Genomic DNA, 25,048 nt, shown 5'->3' with positions numbered 1-25,048 from the left:
CTCCAAGCTTTAAGTCTCATTGCCAAAGTCTGATCATAAATAGGCTGGCCTTCAGACGATTATATGATTGATTTGTACCATAGGAGGAGAATCAGTGATTTATGATAAGCATAACACCGGTATCTGCCATTACTCTCAGATGGACTGTGGGGAGGGAAGAGGTCTAATTGTATTCTTTCTTCTTTTTTTCCCTTTTCTTTCCTCTCCCTTTCTGCTTTATTGATTAAATTGTGTATATACGGTTGTTTATGCAGTATATTTCCTTTTTTCTGTATATGCATGTTTTATTGTGAAAAGCCATGATTTGCCTGAAGACACAAAGAACACAAAAAAAAAGAATATATAGTAGAGCCCATCTCAGGCCGCCCTTACAAAACTGCCAGGTCTGCACAGAATTCAACAGCACTCACCTCATGGCATTCTTGAGCAGCTCAGGAAGGATGTAATCAAGAGGCATCGGAATGAATGGAAAGCGTGCAGCTACATGTCCGTTGATACGCACCCGTGGGGCATTGCCATACTTGTGCTCACACAGGCGCCTTGCAAAAAAAAAGAAATGGGTAAACTATGCATCCAATCATTTTTCCAGGGGTAAACATCACAAACTGATAAAATATGGAGCCTAACCTCCTCCCCAAGGACCAACCTAAATGAATTTCTCTGTTGCACCGTAAATGTGGTATATTAGTCCTCCTTAAAAGAGGCTCCACTGAAAGTCAACAACTCAAATATGCAATTCCATACCTGCATCAACAACTGCCAATAATAAGAACTAAGAAAAGACACTCTGATAGTGGGGGTGATGGGCACTACTACTTTTTGGAGGCAGAACTGCTTGGAAAGATACAAGGCCTGATTAGTAAAAGATAAGCAACTATTTTGAAAGACGTTAAAAAACGAGCACGATTTTACAGGTCACAATGCAAGGCAAGAACAAATGAATTAGAATACCATGTATGTGCTGCCTAGAACAACTCCAGCACACACGACCATATCTTTTAAGGCACGCCCTTCCCTATTAAGTCAATTTTTGTTTGGTTTGGCGTTTTCCCTCCAAAGTACATTCTGCCCCCAAAAAAGTAGTCAACTCCTCGTCCTCCTAAAATCCTGGGCAACTCACTACAGAGCACCATAAAAACGTGGATTTTTTTTTTCTAACACGTTATGTGTATTTTTGGTATTTATTTGAAAACATGTCGAACATCACACATAGGCAAAACAAAAAAGGTGATGGGTGGAAAGTCTTGAATTAATCCTAACCACAGTCAAAGTTCTGGGCAAACCTCCTGTCCATCCTTTTTCAGCCTGCCAAGTAATTACCGAAGGGGAAAGACCACATGCAAACATTATACACAGATCACATGAAGAGGAATTCAGAAGGTAGCAATGGTACCAAAAACAAGCAACAGGAGGCAGGAAGCAGAATGCGACATTACAAGATGACAAATCTGCGTGTAAGCATTATTTATGTTCCCGCAGACAATACTGACAGTTACGTGTCCAGAAACCTGAGTTGCAGACCCAACAAAGGGTGCCGAAGCAGGGTTCCGGACACAATTTGCTGTATTGCCCAAGAGACTGGGAAATGTCATTAGCACCCAGCATGCAAAAGGTGCTTGACTGAATCACTGTTTAAATGACCAGCAAACCACTGACGCTTGGCAGCCGCGCAATCTTAGTCCTTTCTAGCATTCTGGTCTGGTGGCAGGAGAGGTGCAGGCAGCTGCAGACCACTTGATGTGTAGAGAAGCATGGGGGAGGTAAGGGTTTACAGGCAAGCATTGTGATGGTCAATCAGATCCTGTGAGCAAATAGGAACATTGACCAGAGCACCAATTATTGACCCGAAGGTCTTGATCCCAACTGGTTTGCAGAAATTCTAGGCTCGTCCCCACCACCTTCTAATATGCATCAAAGTCGAGGGAGGGTTTAGGAGGTACCCGATTTGTCAGTTTAGTGAAGGTAAGGTTTTAGGAAGATATTTCCATAGCCCTCGGTGAGGTCGAAGGGGCGGGTCAAGATATTTATCCTAATGGAAAAACAGGGCATCCATCAAGTTTGATGAAGACTCGATGGGCAATGTAGCAGAGTAATCAAGCTTCATTTTAAGGAAGGCATGGGCTGGCAGTTAGGCCCAACGGATTACACACAAGAAGACAGTAGTGAAAATATGCACTCTTGATAATCATATTACACATAAGGCGCAAGTAATCAAAATAAATACTAGCCATTATACAAGAGATACGCAATATATTATAACAAGTGAAACGGGCCTTAGACAAGACACTTAAAAGCCAGTCAAAGAAACAAAAGGCCACCACTTGGGTTGGGACAGTGCTCGCTACTACCTCCAGTTCTAGTCAGCACAAATAGTTCAAGGACAGGCGTTCTAAACACACAGTAATATCTGGCAGGAGGAAAAGGGTTAAAACTCACAGACAGGCATATCGAAAATGGTCGATACAATAAGGCAACAGTCCCGGGCCAACACAGGTCCCAGGACGCTAAAAAGACCAGAAAAAAACCCACAAACAATTGTAACACAGAAGCAATAATAGACATACACTATCCGTGTTAACCTAAGAAAGTGTGAGTTGAAGTGATTCGCCATTCTAAAATAGATCACTCACTGGAACCTCCTAAAATGATCAAATTGCTCTGAAACCTCGAACACCCAGGGGGGCCTAGGGAACGTGTAAATGTCCAGGTAACTAAATGCCCAATGGAGGCCCTTTTGCAGAGTTTTAGAAGCTCCCAGATGTTTTCCCATAGAGAACAACTTGCCAAACCCAATAGGCTGGCCACGAATATAGGGGACACTAAGGGTAGTTCTCCTTTTACTCCTCAGGTGCAGCACGAGTCAATAAGCCTTAGGGAGACTAGATCCCACCAACCCCCGCAGGGGTAGCAGCCAACCATTGGATTCCACACATGGAGAGGATACTGCAACTATGTGTTTGGCTAGGAGGATTTAATGGAGTGTCAGCATAGCAAAGGCAACGGTCCCAAAATGGAGCAGGCAGTCCAGCCAGCAAGGATGGCTCTGGGAAGCAAGGAAGAGTCCAGGGTGGTATTGCAGCAGCCAAGAAGAAACAAGCCAGGACAAAAGCCTGAGGGGCCAGCCATTATGGCCTCATTAAGGCCTTAAGAGCAGCAGCCCACGTTCAGCAGCAGTCGTCCCTGAAATTCGGAACAGACTAGAGGAATGCACACAAAGAATACTTTCACTCAGGGGCTGTTGTAAGCCACCCTTCCAATCACACCATAAGGCAGTACGCAAATATTCTGATGCACTATCCAGACTAATTCTGCATCTCTCGCTACACTTGTTTGGCGTCCCTTCTACTCTCAAATCAAATTTCACTTTCTTTGCCTCATCTTCAAACCCCTCTGTGGACTTGCTCCCGACTACCTTGCTGTGCTTTTATCTTTATATAATCTGTCCCGTCTCTCCGGTATTCTCTCTTTAGACTTGTGGTTCCCCGTCCTCAGTGTGCCCAGTCTCGTTTCCGATCCTTTCAGCTTCTTGCTCCCCTCAACTGGAATGCTCTTCTTTCTCTTCGACTTTCACTTTGATCTATCACCGTTTACTCTCTCATTCGTGCTTCCCTGAAAACCCACCTTAAACATCCCTGAATGATAGCTACCTGGATTTGATTGGTCAACTGTTTAATAATTTTTTATTGTACCCTACACGGTTTTAAAATGTTCGGCGCTTTGGACTTAAGTCACTTCATAAAACACAAAATACAAATACAAAAATACACGGTCAGGCTGGGCCAAAAAATGTATAAACGCACAAGCACACCCACACAGGATGCAGACTGAGCAGTGTAGTGGACATTAAATCAGTCTACATCCGTTTAAACCCAAACTGATGGTGCATGTGTGGATTTAAGATGACCCTACATCAGGAAACCAATCATTTCAAGAACTCCATGCAACGCTCTCCAAACGCCACGGAGCCTGGAGGTCGCTGCATAACCCTGTACAAAAAGCGTACCGTTATGTCTGGTCTTATTTCATTGGGTGATGGCGTGGTTCTGAATGGAATGTGAGTGTTAGAATGTTTATTGATGTCATGGGGGAGCATTCTATTTGTTTCAGTTGGGGCCAGCTATACGATAGTCAGACCGGTGGATGTCTTCCAGTCTACCTGTAACTTAAACCTGCAAAGTTACCATCTTTATTGTTATTAATTACTCGCTGAAATAAAGCGCTGTGATTACCATAAAATCTCGCAACTCTCATTCAACCAACTACGGTTGGATTGAACATTGGCAACGAGGATGGGATCTACAAGGAGTTCGGAATTTCCTGCAAGGAGGATGGCACATCGAGATCGAAACGTATCTAAGGACTGTGTTTATCCCATGGAAGTGTGCCAAATGAGAGTTGAATAGTGTTAACGAGATTCCCAGATTTAACGATGGAGAGCAGGATCAAAGGTACTGCAGTGACAGTTGTAACAGAGCTGAAGATATGCTGCAGATAGCATCGGAATTCCATTTGATGACAGCAGAGATACAGGAAGACATCCACCTGGTCTGTTTGGTGCCCCCAGCTGGGAAGTCAGCCCGGAAGGGAAAGGACAGTGACTCGTTTCCCCTCTGATAGTGGGAGGAGTCCCAGCAGTGTGAGCTAACGCCGGGGAATGGTTAAAGTAAAGTGGATGACACGGTTGGTGATCTAGCTAACGCCCTATCAGACTTGGGTCATACCCATATTATTCATGAGCCCACACATATCAAAGGAAGAACATTGGACTAGCTCACCAACCTTAAATGCTCGATCGATCTTCTATCCAATGATCCATGTATTTGGTAGGATCATCATAAAATAACCTTCTCCATCAAAGCCAACAGACAACACCCTGCTCCTATCATCGCTCCAGCCACCCGCACTAGAAATAAGACAGACATTACACCAGATAAACTCCTACCGCTATTACTTCCCCTTCTTGACAACGTGGCCACCTCCGACCCCACAGTCTTAGTAGACATTTACAATCAGGCATTACTGAAAGCCTTGAATACCATCGCCCCCCTAAAATTGCGGAAACCTAAACCACGTCGTCACCTGAATACATGGTTCACGCCGCATCTTAGAGAAATACGTAAAACTAAGAGAACGGCAGAAGCACATTGGAAAAAGTGCCCTTTAGTAAATAATAAAAATCAACTAATTCTAGCAACTTCTAGCTATAAACAAGCTATTATACTTGCCAAAAGACACACCTATAACAAAAGGATCGAACAAGCAGAATCTAACACAAAAGAACTTTAAGATTCTAAAAGAATTAGAATCCCCGATTGCCCCTATTGATAAATGTGTCACAGATGCACTATGGTGCAGCAACATCCAGGAGGCACTTGTAGATAAAATAGTCCGTTTACAATCAATGCGAAAAAAGACGCGTTACTCGCTGACCCTGATCACAAACAACTTCCTAACAAGTCACCTACCTTTGAGCCAACCTGTAAACCATTTAGTTTCTCACCCCTCTCAATTTGGGAAGTAGAAAACATCATTAGGAAACTTAAACCATCGAATTCCCAAGGCGACGCTTGTCCCGCTCCGATTATCAAAGCAGCAGCTCATGAACTGGCACCATTCATTACTAACCTTATTAACGCCTCCTTCAAAACGGGAGTAGTGCCTGATAACTTAAGACGCCTGGGTCATCCCACTAATCAAAAAACCCACTCGTAACCCAGCCAACCCGTCTAACTATAGGCCAATAACAACTGTACCTTTCTTACTAAAGATACTAGCTAGAGCAGCCTACCCGCAAATACAGGCTTATCTAGAAACAAGCAATCTTCTGGGACTAAGGCAATCCGGCTTCCGACTTAGACATGGGACGGAAACTGCCCTAATAGATCTCACTACTCAGATTCAAATTTTAAAAGACAATGGCAAACTAGCACTGCTCTTATTGCTTGATCTGTCAGCAGCTTTTGACTTGGTCAACCACCAAACGCTTTGCCACCACCAGAAATCTGCAGCTCACTTTTCCGACGCAGCCACTGCCTGGATCAGCTCCTTCTTGGCTAACAGAAACATGAGGGTCTTGTCTCCTACTGACTCGGCTGAACCCTCACCAGTCCCTTGTGGTGTCCCGCAAGACTCTTGCGTGTCCCCAACGCTCTATAATGTATTTACGAAGCCCCTTTTCGATATCCTTGACTATTTGGGTGTCACGTATACTAATTATGCAGATGACACCCAGATACTCATTCCTATCTCTGGCGACTATGAAACTGATAGCAAAACCCTCAATGAAATATATGCAGTAATACAAGCGTGGATGGCACACCATGGACTTTGTCTCAATGACGAAAAAACTGAGTTGATTATCCTTGGTACTCACGCTAAACTAAAAAAAACGAAATACTGCTTTCAAATCGTTCACTATTGATGTTAACCCCATCCTTGTCTCTAATACTAAAACCTTTGGTATCTACCTCGATGCCACATTATCCTTCACCATACAAACCAATGCAGTAGCGACTTCAGCCGGCTAAACATGTAAACTTATTACTGCATGTAGGCCGTTTATCTCCACTCCCAACTGCATTACTCTTGCTAGAACGTTAGTCTTGTTCAAAGTAAATTATTGTAATGCCCTATACTTAGGCACAAGCCGCAAAAATGTTCACAAACTACAAGTAACTCAAAACGCCATTAGGGCAGCCCTCAACATCCCTAAGAAGTTGTATATCTCTGAGACTAGACGTAATCTGCATTGGCTCCCAAAAGAGCACAGAATATCCCTCAAAGTTCTTGCCCTTACCCACAAAGCCAGGGCTAACCTCGCACCATACTACATCTCTAACCAATTTACCCCACACACATCTACAAGATGTGTGTGGGGTAAATTAGAACAGCTCAAGTTAACACTATGTCCATACCGAGATTCAAACCCCATAACTCGGGAGGAGTTAGTTTCCCTGTACAAGCCTCAAAGCTATGGAACACACTATCTGTTCCAATCAGATCTGTAACCTCCTTCAACCTATTTAAACGCAACACCAAACATTGGCTTCATGACCTGGACACATTGACAGTTTAACATCCTAGAGCTTAGATTTACTGCCTACCCATTGTACATATTGTAAATAATATTACTATCTGTCCACCTTCGGCCCACCGCCTTAATTACATGTATGCTTGTACCTGTAATACAAATGTATGCATTTATTTGTAACCACAACTATTGTAACTGTTGCCTACTGCTTGCTAATGTAACTGTACTCTTATGTAACAAGATCAAAAAACGTACGCGCCCGTATGCCCCTGGTTGTGCTTTATAAATAAACCAAATACAAATACAAATGTGGCGGTTGGACCAATCACGCACAAGAGCCAATGGGAGGTTTGCAGCTGTCGAGAGAAGGAAGGCAAATGATGATGTGATCGCCGGAGGGGGCATTGTGTTCCAGCACGGAAGGCGAAGGTTGGCCTGTGGAACCTGCCTGGATGCCGCAATTTGTTTCTAAAGGAGATGAACAAGTTACTCTCTTCCGTGGTAACTTTCTTTCGATGGGATGGTCTGACGACGTATTCCATATCTATGACAGTAATCACCACAGCTGTGCTGCTTCGTAAAATCTTCGGCGTCTGCGTCCTGCGTCGATGACGTTAATACGCCACCCTCGAGGACCTCCTCCGACAGCCGACGTCACTGGATGTTATAAGCAGGACGCACAACGCCCGTAGCCTCAGTTGTAGTTTTTTCTCAGAACGCGTGCCACCAGACTTCTGCCAGTCTGACACACAAAGTCTTGCGGAAACGAAAGCTGCAATCGCATAAGAAATTCTGTAGCGGGGAAGGTAGGGAGGGAGCGATATGGAATACATCATCGGACCATCCCATCAAAAGAACGTTACCAAGTAAGAGAGTAGTTTGTTCTTCAAGGGGATTGGGTCCTCCGATGTATTCCATATCTATGACAGACTCCCAAAGCAGTACCAATGCAAGGAGGTGGGAAAAGAATTTAGAAAACAGAAATGTAGCATGCCCAATCAAATTGCGGAGTAAAGGACCGCCTTGCCAAAGGCCAGATCCTGCTCCCGGATGGAATTGAGGGAATAGCGATGTACAAAAGTATGTACCGAAGCCCAGGTAGCTGCATCACGGATGTTGCGAATAGGAACACCCCTCTGCAGGGCAGTAGAGGCAGCCATACCCCTGGTAGAATGGGCCCGTAAACCGACCGGTGGTTCCTTACCCGCCAAGCGGTAACACTCAGATAGCCAAAATAATCCAGCGAGACAAAGTCTGTTTCGTCACAGCCTGTCCCAAACGCTTTTCAGCGTAACCAATAAAGAGCTGATTGTCCACTCTGACCCGGGACATGCGTGAAATATAAAAGCTCAACGCTCTCCTAGGATCAAGCCTATGGAGCCTCTCCTCTTCCTTACCAGGATGTGGAGGAGGATAAAATGCCGGAAGAACAACCTTCTGGCCTAAATGAAATTCCGACACCACCTTCAGAAGAAAAGAAGGACGAACTCTAAGGACAACCCTGTCCTTATTAAACACAGTGAAGGGTGGCTTAACTGAAAGTGCCTGTAACTCACTCACTCTGTGAGCGGAAGTGACCGCAACTAAAAATACAGATTTCAGAGTTAACAGTCGCAAAGGGTATGAATGCAAAGGCTCAAACAGAGCACCCTTCAGAAACTTGATAACAAGGTTCAAATCCCAACCCGGCACCTGGAAAGGTGACGGAGGGAACACATTAGTGAGCCCTTTCAGAAACTGAGAAATTAAAGAAATTTTGAAATAGGAACACTCTTCAGGATGAGCGATTAAATATGGACAGTGCTGCCAGGTAACCTTTAATGGTACCCACTCGCAGGCCCCTATGGGCCAAAGAAAGCAAAAAAGACAGAACCATGGGAATTTCACATGCCAAAGGATCCACATTCTTAACCCTGCACCAGTCGCAGAACTTTCTCCAACGGCAAAGGGACTTTGTTGCGGGCCTTCTGGCCGAAGGCAACACCTCCATCACATCTTCAGGGAGATCCAAATCCTTATACCTCAACCTTTCAGAAACCAAGCGTGAAGGTTGAGGGACCTGACGTGGAGGGCAGATGGACAAGTCGAGAAGGTCCGGGTACCACGTCCTCCGGCCCACGCCGGAGCAATGAGGATCATCCGGGAACTGAACCTTCCTCTTGACACTTGAGGGGTCCCCCAAAGGGTGAAGATCTCCAGGAGAATCTCCTGAGCCAACTCCCACTCGTGAGAGATCGCGCTCTGCCTGCTCAGAGCGTCCGCCGTCTCGTTTTCGTCTCCTGCCAGATGAACTGCTGAGATCGAAATTTCCTGCTGGATTGCCCAGAACCAGAGCTGCATCGCCTCCCTGTACAGAGGAAGTGACCCTGCCCCCCCCCCTTTTTGTTGAGGTAGTGCATGGCCACCGTGTTGTCCGTCAGGATCAGGACATTCTTTCCCCGCACAGTCGGCAGAAAAGCCTTCATGGCTAGCCCGACGGCCCTCAGCTCCAACAGTTTGATATTGAGTCTGGACTCAGACAGAGATCAACGACTGCTGACTGTCAACTCGTTGGCATGAGCTCCCCATCCCGTGAGGGATGCGTCCGTCACGATCGTCACCTCCGGCCAGGGCAGCCAAAATGGGGCCCCCCCCTCATCAGATTGCCTTCGTCGGCCCACCACAGAAGGTCCTGGGCAACCGAAGACGGCACCTAAACAGGGTCCGAAATCCTGCCGGAGGACTGAGACCACTGGAGCTTGAGTGCCCATTACAAAGATCTCATCCGCAACCTGGTCTCTGGCATCATAAGAATGCAGGATGCCATGAGGCCGAGCAGTCTCAAGAACTCGAACGCTGGGAGAGTCTGGGCAAGTTGAAACTTGTGCACCATCTGCTGAATGTGATGAGCCCTCACCTGGGGAGGAAAACACTGCCCCAGGGACGTGTCGAGCACTGCTCCGATGTACTGGAGCCTCTGAGTTGGTGTCAAATGGGACTTCTTTAAGTTGAGGGAGAAGCCCAGCTTGTGGAGGGAGTGGCAGGTGACTGACAGATGATCCAGGACTTGCTCGGGAGAGCGCGCCCTGATCAACCAATCGTCCAGGTAGGGGTAGACGTGAATCCCCCCTTTCCTAAGGTGCGCTGTCACCACAACTATGAGCTTGGTGAAGACTCTCGGGCGGAGGTCAATCTGAACGGCAGGACCCGAAACTGAAAGAGCGAGTCGCCAACCGCGAACCTCAGGTACTTCTTGTGCTTTGGATGGATCGGCACATGAAAATAAGCGTCCTTGAGGTCGAGAGACACCAACCAGTTCTGAAGTTGAAGGGCCTGGAGAACTTGAGAGAGAGTAACCATCTTGAACTTGTCCTTCCTGAGGAGTTTGTTCAAACCGCGCAAGTCCATGATGGGTCTCAATCCCCTGTCTTTCTTGGAAATCAAAAAATTAGGGGAATACCATCCCTTGTTCCTCTCCGCTACAGGCACCAGTTCTATGGCGCCTTTCTCCAGCAGGGATTGAATTTCCTGCACAAGGAGCGGATCCGGACTCTTCAAAGAGAGATTCCCCGGTGGATTGTCTTGAGGCCTCTGCCGGAAAGGAAGACAGTAGCCGTGGGTTATGATCTCCAGAACCCACACATCTGAAGTAATGGCGCGCCACTCTGCAAGATGCTGCGCCAGCCTTTCCCCAACCGGCGAACCATGGGACATGGCCTTATGACTGAGCTGAAGCGGCGTTGCCTGAGGGCAAGAGGCAACATCCCGAGCGGCCTTGGCACCTCAAGTACCTTGTTTTCCACCTCTGGCACTCCTACGGTGGCCCCTTTGACCGGCAGCTCCTCTCGCTTTACCAAAGGATGAGTAATAATGAAAGGAACCTCCCCTCCATTGCTGTCCCCTAGGACGAAAAGGCAGAGTTTGTCGAACTGCAGCGCCCAACGACTTCGCTGCAGCTTTTGAGGTCTGCAACCTCTCAAGGCTCTCGTCAGACTTGCTGCCAAAAAGATGTTCCCCGTCAAAGGGCATGTTGAGGAGCCGGGCCTGCACATCAGGAGCAAACCCTGACTTCCGCAACCACGCAAACCTGCACATCACAGTGCTCGCCGCCATGGACCGGCTGACGCCATCTGCCATGTCCAAACCCGACTGAACGGCCTCACACATGGCATCCTTGCCATCCTGAACCATGGCAAGGAAACCATCCAGTTCGTCCCCTTCGGGAATATGTTCAGCCGCCAAGGAAACAGTTCCACAGCGTATGCAGGAAACGAGACAAGGCACATATGGAGTTGGCCACCTGAAGCGCCATACCCCCACTTTCTTCGCCCAGCCGTCAAAACGCTTGGCGTCCCTATCAGGAGGGATGGTAGGGTACGACGCATACTTTGCCGGGGCCGTAGCCGCCTGCACCACCAAACTCTCCGGAGTAGGGTGCTTGGACAAGTAGCAGGGGTCACTACTGGCTGGGCGGTATTTTCACGGCAAAGACTTGCTCACTGCCGGGAGACTCTCCGGAGCAGTCCAAGCCACCGCCACCCTCCTCTGTAGAGCCATATGAAACGGAAGTACCGGATCAGTTGGTGGACCAATGTCGAGGATATCCATAAGGTCATCCCGAACAAACTCCCCTGGGGGAGCAGACCATCCTAAGTAGTCGGTGACCCGTGACATAAGGCGCCGGTGCGAAGAATCGGCATGAGAGCCAGGCTCAGGCCTACAAAACTCCACCTCCGGAGAGGTGTCCAGCACACTAGCATCATGGACCTGCCTCAGGTCCCCAAACTGGCCCGAGAGAATCTCGTCAGGCACCGTGTCAGGCACCATGCCATCATCAGAGCCCTCATCTACCTCTGAAATGATCTCCAGATGGCGGTAAGAAGGCACATAACTGGAACCAAAGCCATGCTTGACCTTGGCCAGAGCCTTTCTAGGTGGTTCCCCCGAGCCACGGGGTGCCCCCGTCGACACAGCCTCGAAAGGCTTTAAAAGAATCGGCGTCAACGACATCGACGGCGTAGACCCAGGCCTCGAAGGCAGAGCCCCGAGCGTGTCCCTCGACATCCTGGGCGCCGACGGCGTCGACGACTTCCTCGGAAGCGGAGCCTCGAGAGAGTCCGTCGACGACCTCGGCACCACAGGCGTCGATGTCTTACTCGAAGACATCACAGGTTCACGCGGTCTCGAGCGTGTCGAGGACTGGTAATTGGACCGGGCATGCCGAGAACGATTCCCCTTGTCCGAGCGGGACCTTTCCCGCGAATCGTGACGACCACCCGAGCCCGAAGGCGTGCGAGCGGTGTCTTTCGGCTGATCACGACCAACCCCACTTGGAGGCGTGGACGGACCAGTGCCTGCGATTTAAAAATCGTCAACATTTTCTACCCAAAAGAAGCCCATTCCTCCGGTGTCGTATGCTTGGTGGGGTAAGCGACCCGACGATGGGCAGAGTCCTCGAATGAGGACGGGGAAGGCGACAGATGATGGCGCTTCCGGGAGTGGCGAGAGTTGCCCCTCGAGTCGTCCGTCGAAAGCCCCGCAGACCTCGACTTCCGGGGCTTGGACACCTTACCTACCGATAACTTCTTCTTGCGCTCGCGCAAGGCTTTCGATGTGAGCGACTGGCAGTCGACACAGTCATCCGTGTCATGGGCCTCCCCGAGGCACTAGAGGCAGGCGTCGTGCGAGTCTGTGACCGACATCTTGGACATACAGTCCCCGCACTTCTTAAAGACCGGACGCGGTGTGGAAGACGAGGTAGACATCTTCACGAAGAAATATTTCACCAAACAGGTTTGAAGAACCGAGAAAACAACAAACTCCAAAGAGTCGAGGCGCGCCGAGATTCCCGAAGCGAACACGTTCGCGGAAAAAACGGAACTGAGGCTACGGGCGTCGCGCGTCCTACTTCTAACATCCAGTGACGTCGGCCGTCGGAGGTCGTCCTCGAGGGCGGCGTATCAACGTCATAGACGCAGGACGCAGAAGATTTTCTGAAGCAGCACAGCTGTGGTGATTACTGTCATAGATATGGAATACGTCGGAGGACCCAATCCCCTCGAATGTGCTTGTTCTCCAGGAAATGTAATAATGTTTCCAACAGTGACCTGTGAGGATGGGCGCACTGCCAATAACAACTCATGTGGAGGACTCCATTCTGATGCAACCAGATCGACTGATAGTGAGAGCAATACCAGTATTTTTTCGACGGGAGTTCGGAGGGCGGAGATGTTTTTTAAGGATGAGTCATCCAATCATCCACCAGGTACTGCAGTCAAGTTTGGTCAACCAAAAGTTGGTCAAGTTATGCTGGATTGTCTTGGTACTAATATTGATGGATGTTGTTGGAGATGAGTCCACTCTGGATGAAGAGCCAGCAGGGAGGCGGCTAGACAACGGTTCAATGAATTTTAGCTGGTTAGACAGCATATTAGGCAACTTTCAGGAATCCCCTGCAAGGAGGATGGACAGTGTGGGCTCCGATTGGGCGTGGTTTGACTACCATTTTGGCAACTTCAAGGAACCGTCCAGGAGGGCGATAAAAGGGCCACAATTTTGACTTTGGTGCGATGTTTAGTGGTCGCTAAACAAAGTTTCACTTGTGTTGGAGTAAATTAACTATTAATCTTTTCACAGGAACGTATCTCATGACCCTGCAAGCTTAGAATATGGTGTCGTGATTGGGTATTTGTTTTTTTTCCCCACCAATTTTAATGTTCTATTAGTCATTTGATAGGTGTGTGGAATGAGGCATGGTGTGTGACTAATTTGTGAATATTAAGTGAGTTTACATTGCATGTATGTCATTGGAGACTAGAAGAGCTAAGTTGTTGTGGTTGGTGACTTGAGGTTATAGTTTTTGTAACTGTCTTGGGTGGATACAGTGTTAAGTTAACTAGCTAGTTTCTGTGCCTGAGCTGCCTTTGCTTTTGGCATTTAGGTCAGATTTTTGTGGATACAGTTTGTGTGTCTGATAAGATGTGGCGTGAGATTGCATTATTCAATGCTCAATGTAGAATTGCATTACTATGTATACTAACCTGACATTTTTTCCTTAGGTTCTTTGACATCAACACTGCAAGTTTAAACAATGGACTCTTATGACCTATAGTTTCTCTGGTTAACCATGTTTATTCTTTATTTGTTGTTTCGAGTGCTCTTGGTAAAGATTGTGTGGGAGTTCTGTGTGTAAATGTGATTGGATAACATAGCATTGACTTGGATCAAAAGGGTAAAGTCCATTTGTGTAAAAAATAGTTTGAAATTGGTGTTATGGTACCAGTGGCACCAACATGCTGAGTCTTAATCTCAGTGATGTGACAAGGTGCTTTAGATATTCTTGTACATGTGGATATTGGTGTTCAGTACTAGTGGCACCAATGTGCTGAAGCTCAGTGATATGACAGGGTAATTTTCGTCTTCTTGCACATATAGTGAAGTTGTGTAGGATGTTGCATTTATGCCAAGATTAGAGTATTTAGGTTAGGATTTGTGTATATTTAGTGGTGCGATTTTGACCATCACTTGAGAAAATTTGTTTCCAGTGAGTGTGTTAATTTGGAGCCATTCATGTGGATGCAGTGATAGGAGTGTGTGTCGTTGGTTGGTTTTGTGGTTGGAATATTGTTTGGGGCTGGTTCCCTGTTGCGATGTTCAGTGTTATTGGCCTGCCACAGTGAGGTTAATGGATTCTGCTTGGTAGCAGTTCACTTTGGTCGGTTGATGTGGGAAATTTGGTTGGAAGTTGTGGAATTAATTTCCGTAGTAACAAGTTATATCTTTTAATCAATAGTTTGCTATGTTGGTGTTGCAAACATTGTAACGAGGGAGATGTGTTATGTCTGGTCTTATTTCATTGGGTGATGGCGTGGCTCTGAATGGAATGGGATATTGATGTCATGGGGGGAGCATTCCATTTGTTTCAGTTGGGGCAAGCTATACTTGAGTCAGACCGGTGGATGTCTTCCTGTCTACCTGTAACTTAAACCTGCAAAGTTACCATCTTTATTGTTATTAATTGCTCGCTGAAATAAAGCGCTGTGATTACCATAAGATCTCGCAACTCTCATTCAACCAACTACGGTCGGATTTAACAGGTACCTGCTGTTGCATACTACGCGGCACTGGGGAGGCAGGCCCCACACAGACATTCAACAAGTACCTAAAGACCACTTCCGGGGACGGGTATGAGATGAGCGAGCTGCCAGCGCCCGGAGATCAGACTACTGTCTGGCGGAGGCTTCTGTATGGCGATCTGGCCTTAGTTCCCAATGTTACAGATGAACAAGATACTTCTTACCTTGTAACGTTCTTTCGATGGGATGTTCCTCCGACGTATTCCTTATCTTTGATAATTCGTCTCCAGCTTGCTGGCCTCGGAAATTTTTTCTCTGCAGAGGGTGCTGCGTGTCGACGTCCGCCGAGTCGATGTCCCTCGACAGCCACCGTATCAGCGCCGACGTCACCATGCCCATAAATAGCCACGCGCGGCCGTTTTGTAGCATAAGATAAGTCATGCCTGAATTGGTTATTGACCTTGAAGGAGCGTAAACTGCAACCACAAGGGAAGTATTACTGCGGGGATGGATGGGAGGGGCAATAAGGAATACTTTTGGGGAACATCCCATCGAAAGAACGTTACAAGGTAAGATGTAACTTGTTCTTCGAAGGGATTGTGTCCTCCGACGTATTCTTATCTTTGATAGACTCCCATATCAGTGGCATGTAATTGGAGGTGGGAGTAATGTCATGTATCCCTTTTAGTAATGAACCGCATGTAATACAGACAACAAAAAGGTGAGGAATCTATTTTTTGGTACTATCGAAGAACTCTGCGCCCTTTTTATCTTTTGTGTTCATACAGTTAAGGTCGCATGTGTAATTAGGGTAACCGTGGAGTCCTATAATTCCTCTACTCCACTAGGAAAAGACCATAACACAAAATGTTACCCTTATGTGTTGCTCATGCGCCCAAGTTGTTTTTACTCCATACAGATGGAGAAAGAAATAAAGTACCACACAAGATTTGTGTTTTGATTCACCAATATTTATATAGAAAACTGTTGCCCTTTAGTGATGACACGTGTTTCAACGTAACCAACGTCTTTCTCAAATCAGGGCTGGTATCAACAAATGACAAGTAATATCAAAAACAGTGCATAATAAATTGATTTAAGTAAACACCAATGTGGTCCACAAGAACGTTTGCACATGCATGAATTAAGAAATAATTAACAAAATGATAATAACATGGCCATGTTTGGGGGGGGGGGGAAAAGGAAGGAGGTTTGTGGGAAAGCGAGAAGAGAAAAAAAATATAAAAACACATGATTGTTAAACAATATGTCAATAGTGTTAATCCTATTTTTTAATGAGTACATTGGTATATTTAAAATAATTTATTGTATGCTTATGTTCATTGTATTTCTTACCCAATGTAACCGTCCTCTTAAATGTTCTCAAAAGCTTGAATCCAGTCATGGGTTAAATCCCGTGTCCCTGTAGGGGAAGCATTTACATATGCTCGTTTAACTGCCTTGTATTATGGGCACAGATTGTGTCTCTATATAGAGTCTATCCAATGCTGTGTTCATGCTTTAAATACGTGCACACAGAAATTACAAGGATATGCTGTTCTCACCACGTTACATTGCATTCAAAAACTCTAGGGGAGGGTGTTTGTCCTTTTCTATTTTTCCTTTTCCTTTTGTTTGTTATATCTACAATCGTAAAACACGCAGGCCCACATGTCCGTGAACCTTGTTCCTTTCCCACCTGGTGGGCTTTCCTGCTTACCTCTATTTCCTCAAAGTCGTCCCTTTCAGTCCTTGTGTGATTGTGTCTCCCAATCTCGTCTTTTGTTTGATCACGTTACTAGGTTACCTATGTCCTACTTCTGTTTCTATGTTGTCGGCCATATTTTGGGGCTGCAACCCTATGTCCTACTTCTGTTTCTACATTGTCCGCCATATTTTGGGCTAAAACTCTATATCAGTATTGTGTTTTGTGTTTGTTTGGACGCACGTTCACGTAATCGAAAATAGTTGCGCTCTTTTAAAGACAAAATGTTCTAATACTTTTTTAGTCTTAATGAAGCGGTGTGTAACACCAAACAGAGTTCATAACAAATGTTATTCTAAATATTATTACAACGACACTCCCTAAATTGTTGAAGACTCCTCCCCTTTTCTCCTTTTTTGACGCAAGTCATGTCAATGGGACACAAGTTACTGTATCTCCAGAAAATGTATTGGCATCTATAAAATTCTTACGTAATGTGACAAAATGTGTCTTAATCAGTCTTGTAATATTATAAGACACAATGTATCATGCCTCCGAATATCATTATGTTAATCTTTTTGATCAATGTTGATGCCTCTGCCTAAGTACATTTCGGTGTGTATGTTATGGGACATGTGTACCTTTTTGTATGTTGATGTTTCTGAGGTGATAATTCTTTCATGAAACCCACACAACAGGATACTACATTGATAATATTTTCAGAGAAAAGAATACATCTCATTGTCAGAGTTTAAACCTTTTTCAACAGTTCTAAATTTGCAAATCATTCTGGCTTCTTCTTGTCGTAATTTCAGCTCCAAATTTCCTCCTCTTGGTCCTAAGGTTATTCTTTTTAGACCCAAAAATTTTAAAAGTCTTTTTTCATCGCACTGATGCTCTTTTTGCCAATGCTGTGCTAATGGTGAGTTAGAATTAGGATTCCCTATTCCTGAAAGGTGTTCTCTTATTCTAATCCTTAATTCTCTTATCGTACTTCCTATGTACATTTTGTGACATAAACATATAATGACATATATAACATATTTACTTCTGCAATTGATATGTTCCAAAATTTGCTGCTTAATGCCATATGTATCCTGAAAACTTGCAGTATTGTCTATGGTGTATTTGCACATTGTGCAAGTTCCACATCTTCTGAAACCTTGTGTTTGTTTAGGTAACCAAGTATTCGAACTCCCAATTTCTAGTATAGGGAGCAGAGATGGACTCAATACATTTTTTATGGTTTTGGCTCGTTTGAAGATTATAGTCGGGTTGTCCTTAATGTAGTTCCTGACGTGTGGGTCCAATTGTAGCAAATGCCAATTCCTTTTTAGGATCTTCCTTAAAATTCCATTATTCTTACAGTAAGTCGTAATGAAAGTCACTTCCTCTGTTTGGTTGTTGATTCTGGTTTTCGTAGTTAGGGTGTCTGCTCTGTTAAGAGCTCTGGCTTTCCTTTGTGCTTTGGCAATAATCTTAGTTCCATATCCTCTGGCCTTAAATCTTCTCGAAAGCAGTTGACATTCTTGCTCAAAGGTTTTTTGTTCCGAACAGTTTCGCCGAGCTCTGATGTATTCTCCACTAGGGATGTTCCTTACAACCGAAGAATGATGACAGCTGGTTGCAAATAAAGTTGAATTAGCCTCTGTAGGCTTCCTGAAGGTCCTAGTCAACAGTTGATTATTTTTCACATAGATATTTAGATCCAGAAAATCTATTTGTTCTTTGCTGGTAATCCCAGTAAATTCAATCCCCAACTAAGATTATTGCCAAAGCACAAAGGAAAGCCAGAGCTCTTAACAGAGCAGACACCCTAACTACGAAAACCAGAATCAACAACCAAACAGAGGAAGTGACTTTCATTACGACTTACTGTAAGAATAATGGAATTTTAAGGAAGATCCTAAAAAGGAATTGGCATTTGCTACAATTGGACCCACACGTCAGGAACTACATTAAGGACAACCCGACTATAATCTTCAAACGAGCCAAAACCATAAAAAATGTATTGAGTCCATCTCTGCTCCCTATACTAGAAATTGGGAGTTCGAATACTTGGTTACCTAAACAAACACAAGGTTTCAGAAGATGTGGAACTTGCACAATGTGCAAATACACCATAGACAATACTGCAAGTTTTCAGGATACATATGGCATTAAGCAGCAAATTTTGGAACATATCAATTGCAGAAGTAAATATGTTATATATGTCATTATATGTTTATGTCACAAAATGTACATAGGAAGTACGATAAGAGAATTAAGGATTAGAATAAGAGAACACCTTTCAGGAATAGGGAATCCTAATTCTAACTCACCATTAGCACAGCATTGGCAAAAAGAGCATCAGTGCGATGAAAAAAGACTTTTAAAATTTTTGGGTCTAAAAAGAATAACCTTAGGACCAAGAGGAGGAAATTTGGAGCTGAAATTACGACAAGAAGAAGCCAGAATGATTTGCAAATTTAGAACTGTTGAAAAAGGTTTAAACTCTGACAATGAGATGTATTCTTTTCTCTGAAAATATTATCAATGTAGTATCCTGTTGTGTGGGTTTCATGAAAGAATTATCACCTCAGAAACATCAACATACAAAAAGGTACACATGTCCCATAACATACACACCGAAATGTACTTAGGCAGAGGCATCAACATTGATCAAAAAGATTAACATAATGATATTCGGAGGCATGATACATTGTGTCTTATAATATTACAAGACTGATTAAGACACATTTTGTCACATTACGTAAGAATTTTATAGATGCCAATACATTTTCTGGAGATACAGTAACTTGTGTCCCATTGACATGACTTGCGTCAAAAAAGGAGAAAAGGGGAGGAGTCTTCAACAATTTAGGGAGTGTCGTTGTAATAATATTTAGAATAACATTTGTTATGAACTCTGTTTGGTGTTACACACCGCTTCATTAAGACTAAAAAAGTATTAGAACATTTTGTCTTTAAAAGAGCGCAACTATTTTCGATTACGTGAACGTGCGTCCAAACAAACACAAAACACAATACTGATATAGAGTTTTAGCCCAAAATATGGCGGACAATGTAGAAACAGAAGTAGGACATAGGGTTGCAGCCCCAAAATATGGCCGACAACATAGAAACAGAAGTAGGACATAGGTAACCTAGTAACGTGATCAAACAAAAGACGAGATTGGGAGACACAATCACACAAGGACTGAAAGGGACGACTTTGAGGAAATAGAGGTAAGCAGGAAAGCCCACCAGGTGGGAAAGGAACAAGGTTCACGGACATGTGGGCCTGCGTGTTTTACGATTGTAGATATAACAAACAAAAGGAAAAGGAAAAATAGAAAAGGACAAACACCCTCCCCTAGAGTTTTTGAATGCAATGTAACGTGGTGAGAACAGCATATCCTTGTAATTTCTGTGTGCACGTATTTAAAGCATGAACACAGCATTGGATAGACTCTATATAGAGACACAATCTGTGCCCATAATACAAGGCAGTTAAACGAGCATATGTAAATGCTTCCCCTACAGGGACACGGGATTTAACCCATGACTGGATTCAAGCTTTTGAGAACATTTAAGAGGACGGTTACATTGGGTAAGAAATACAATGAACATAAGCATACAATAAATTATTTTAAATATACCAATGTACTCATTAAAAAATAGGATTAACACTATTGACATATTGTTTAACAATCATGTGTTTTTATATTTTTTTTCTCTTCTCGCTTTCCCACAAACCTCCTTCCTTTTCCCCCCCCCCCCAAACATGGCCATGTTATTATCATTTTGTTAATTATTTCTTAATTCATGCATGTGCAAACGTTCTTGTGGACCACATTGGTGTTTACTTAAATCAATTTATTATGCACTGTTTTTGATATTACTTGTCATTTGTTGATACCAGCCCTGATTTGAGAAAGACGTTGGTTACGTTGAAACACGTGTCATCACTAAAGGGCAACAGTTTTCTATATAAATATTGGTGAATCAAAACACAAATCTTGTGTGGTACTTTATTTCTTTCTCCATCTGTATGGAGTAAAAACAACTTGGGCGCATGAGCAACACATAAGGGTAACATTTTGTGTTATCGCATGTAATACAGCTTTTCAAAATCTGGTCTCTTGACTAGCGGAGGAATCCAGGTTGTAAAATTTTGTGAACGTACGTGCGGACGACCATGTGGCAGCCACACATGTGTCTCGGACCGGTACCCCTCTTTGGAGGGCCGAAGAGGCTGCGATACCCCTGGTTGAAGGAGTCCTAAGATTTTGGGGTGGCTCTTTCCCTGCCAGTTTGTAACATTCCAGAATGGCCAAAATAATCCACCTGGAAATGGTCTGTTTTGTTATGGGTAGTCCCAACTTGTGACCTGAGTATCCTACAAACAGTTGGTCTGCTTGCCTAATCCTAGCCAGTCTGCTGATGTAAAAGCTCAGAGCTCGCCTTGGGTCCAGCCTATGTAGCCTTTCTTCCTCTTTCCCCGGATGGAGAGGAGGGTAGAACGAAGGTAAGGTAATTGTCTGAGTAATATGAAATTCAGAAACCACCTTTGGGAGGAAATTAGGCTTCACCTGTAGGACAACTTTGTCCTTATGGGAAATTGTATGGGGGGGTTTACAAGAGAGCTTGTAGCTCGCTCACCCTCCTAGCAGATGTTAGTGCTACCAATAGGACAGTTTTAAGCGTGAGAAATCTCAGCGAATAAGAGTGGAGTGGTTCAAATGGAGTACCCATTAGGAAGTTTAAGACTAAATTTAAGTCCCATAAGGGAACTTGGAATGGTCTTGGAGGATAAACATTAGTTAATCCCTTGAGAAATTGTATTACTAGAGGTAGTTTGAAATACGATGGTTCCTCCGCAGTGCACTTGAAGTTTGAAAGCGCTGCGAGATAGGCTTTTTCAGTGCCAACTTGAAGGCCTGAGCTTGCCAAGTAGAGTAGAAACGATAACACCGTTGGTGTACCACATGAAAAAGGGTCGATATTCCCTTCTCTACACCAGCTGCAAAATTTGTTCCAACGGCAGCGGTATAAAGACTTTGTTGCTGGCCTTCTGGCCGAAAGCAACTAACTCCATGACGTCATCAGAGACGTCCCAATCCTTGTACCTCACCCTTTCAGAAGCCAAGCGTGAAGGTTGAGGGTTCTGATGTCTGGATGGAGAACCTGACCTCCCTTCTGCGAGAGAAGATTCTCTTTGAGTGGAAGACGGATTGGAGGGCAGATGGACATATCCAGAAGGTCCGGGTACCATGTTCTCCTGGCCCAGTCCGGGGCAATTAGGATCATGGTTTTCCGGAATCTTCTCAACCTCCTGATCATTTGAGGAATACCAGGGACTGGTGGAAACGCGTACAGGAGTGGGAACTCCCAGTCCACTACGAACGCGTCTCCTATAGCTCCTCTCGGGCGAAATTCCCTTGAACAGAACAGATCGCACTTCCTGTTGGTGCTTGTGGCGAACAGATCCACCTGAGGGTTTCCCCAAAGGGCGAAGATCTCTTGAAGGACTTCCTGAGCTAGCTCCCACTCGTGGGAGACTGTGCTCTGCCTGATCAGAGCGTCGCTGTCAAGTTCTTCTCTCCGGCTAGGTGGACTGCCGATAGAGAGATTCCTCCCTGAATTGCCCAAAACCAGAGCTGCATTGCCTCACTGCACAGTGGCAGTGACCCTACGCCTCTTTTGTTGAGGTAGTGCATGGCCACTGTGTTGTCCGTCATTATCAGGACATTTCTCCCCTGTACTGATGGGAGGAAAGCTTTCAGCGCTTGTCTGATCGCTCTCAGCTCTAATAGGTTGATATGTAGTCTGGACTCCGATGGAGACCAACGACTGCTGATGGTCAAGTCGTTGGCATGGGCTCCCCACCCCGTGAGTGAGGCGTCTGACTACCGTTATCTCCCGCCATGGTTGCCAAAACAGTTCTCCTTTCAAGATGTTCTCTGGATAGGCCCACCATTGAAGGTCGTGGGCTACCCTGTCCGGAATCCGGAGGAGATCTGTCATTCTCCCTGAGAATTGCGACCACTGAAGAGATCTCATTCTCAGGCGAGCTTCTGGCACAAGGAAGATGCAGGATGCCATGAGGCCTAGCAACCTCAAAAAGTCGAAGGTTGGGAGAAGCTGGGTATTTTGGAACTTGTTGACCATCTGCAGAATATCTTGAGCCCTCACCTCTGGTGGCGAGGCTTTTCCCACAGAAGTGTCCAGGACTGCTCCAATGAACTGGAGTCTCTGTGATGGTATCATCTGTGACTTCTTTAAATTGATGGAGAAGTCCAGTTTGTGAAGGAAGTGGCAGACATAATCTAGCTGGATCTGAGCTTGTTCCAAAGATACAGCCCTGATCAGCCAATCGTCCAGGTAGGGGTAGACGTGGATCCCTTCCCTCCTTAGACTCGCAGCCACTACCGACATTAGCTTGGTGAAGACCCTCGGGCGGAGGTCAGCCCAAATGGCAGAACTCGATATTGATAATGAGAGTCGCCAATTGCGAACCTCAGGTATTTCCTGTGTTTGAGATGGATTGGCACATGGAAATAAGCATCCTGAAGGTCCAGAGATACCAGCCAGTCCTGGAGCTGGAGGGCCTGAAGGATCTGAGAGAGAGTTACCATCTTGAACTTGTCCTTCCTGAGGAACTTGTTCAATTCTCGTAAGTCCAGGATGGGTCTCAGTCCTCTGTCCTTCTTTGGTATGAGAAAGTAGGGGGGAGTACCAGCCCTTGTTCCTGTCCGCTACAGGTACCGGTTCTATGGCACCTTTCTCTAGCAGGTCTGAAACTTTTAGAGAGCTGTGCCCCGGTGGATGACAGATGTGTAGAAAGGGTAGGCAGTAACCCTGGGCAAGTGTCTCCAATGCCCAAGCATCTGACGTTATAGCCTGCCATTCCGTCAGATGGTGAGTTAACCTGCCCCCTACAGGTGTTGTGTGGAAAGACCTCAGAGTGGTTTGGGGGCGGCTGATGCAGATGCCGAGGGTAAAGAGGCACCTGCTGCTGCAGCTTTAGTACTTTTGACCCGTCTACCTCGGGTGGATCTCCTTTGGCCTCTTTGAGCCGGCTGTCCTCTGCCTTTCCCGAATGCGGAATAATAGCGAAAGGACTTTCCTCTTCCAGAGGTTCCTGAGGGGCGAAAAGGAGTTTGGCGGATTGCAGCTCCTAACGATTTTGCCGCTGTTTTAGATGTCTGAAACTTTTCCAGACTGTCATCAGCCTTTTTACCGAATAAAGAAGAGCCGTCAAAGGGCATATTCAAAAGTCTGGCCTGTACATCTGGAGCAAAGCCAGACTTTCGCAACCACGCATGCCTGCGGATTGTCGTACTTGCCGCCATGGCCCTGCTGATACTGTCAGCGGAATCTATGCCAGTTTGAAGTGACTCGCACATGGCATCTTTGCCATCTTTAATAATGTTAAGGGAGGCTTCCCTTTCCTCTCGTTCGGGTATGCAGTCAGCTGCTGATTAAGCACACTCCCACAGTGTGTGGCTGAACCTGGCGAGCATACAGGTGGCGTTGATGGACTTCAACGCCATACTACAAGCAGAAAAGACTTTTTTTGCCATAGATTCGTACCTTTTGTCATCTTTATCCTGTGTGACAGTAGGGTAAGCGGACCTGCTGCTTGATGAAGTTGCCACTTGAACCACCAGGCTCTCTGGAGTCGGGTGTTTTGATAAGTATTCAGGGTCAGCCGCAGCTACCCTATACTTGGCTGACAATCTTTTGTTGACTCCAGGGATAACTTCAGGGGTTTCCCAATTAGATGAAATCTTTCTTTGTAAGGCTGCAAGGAAGGGGACCACAGGATCCTCCTGTGGACCTTTGTCTAATATGTCTGTCAGGTCATCCTGTTGAAAAACAGGTGAAGGCGCAGACCAACCCATAAATTCAATAATCCTTGCCATCAGGGTTCTATAGGGTGTTTCGGCATGTTCTCCTGGGTCTGGTTTAACAAATTCCACTTCTGGGGAAGTGTCCAGCCCACTTGCCTCATGTAATGACTCCTGTAGGTCTTTCAACCTTCTTTATTCATAGGTGAAATCCTCTGAAACAGGTAGTGTGGTCCTCTGCAACCAGAAGGTTTCCTGGTCAGAATCCTCCCCTTCTTCATAGATTGAAGATAATCCGGGGTACTCGGACCTCGGAAATGGTGTAAAACCCATTTCTATGGCAGAAGGAGCCAAACTCGTCATTATTGGGAGAGAAAAGTTGATGTCATCGACGCCGATGTGACAGGCTTCAAAGGCGCCTAGA

The 25,048-nt window shown here is 45.4% G+C and overlaps 1 protein-coding gene across 6 annotated transcripts in view; it reads right to left on the bottom strand.

Moving 5' to 3' along the window:
- Positions 1–25,048, bottom strand: part of BCKDK (branched chain keto acid dehydrogenase kinase) — a 744,533-nt gene that overhangs the window by 89,384 nt on the left and 630,101 nt on the right. For all 6 annotated transcript variants that reach the window (XM_069651902.1, XM_069651905.1, XM_069651903.1 and 3 more), the window contains one exon: positions 411–539. In XM_069651902.1, coding sequence (XP_069508003.1) covers positions 411–539 — 129 coding nt within the window. The remainder of the gene's footprint in view (positions 1–410; positions 540–25,048) is intronic.

This window comes from Ambystoma mexicanum, chromosome 3p (assembly GCF_040938575.1).
Source record: "Ambystoma mexicanum isolate Mex_15411 chromosome 3p, UKY_AmexF1_1, whole genome shotgun sequence".
Lineage (NCBI taxonomy): Eukaryota > Metazoa > Chordata > Amphibia > Caudata > Ambystomatidae > Ambystoma > Ambystoma mexicanum.
The sequence above is the reverse complement of the archived record's forward strand: the minus strand, read 5'-3'. Positions and strand labels throughout refer to the sequence as shown.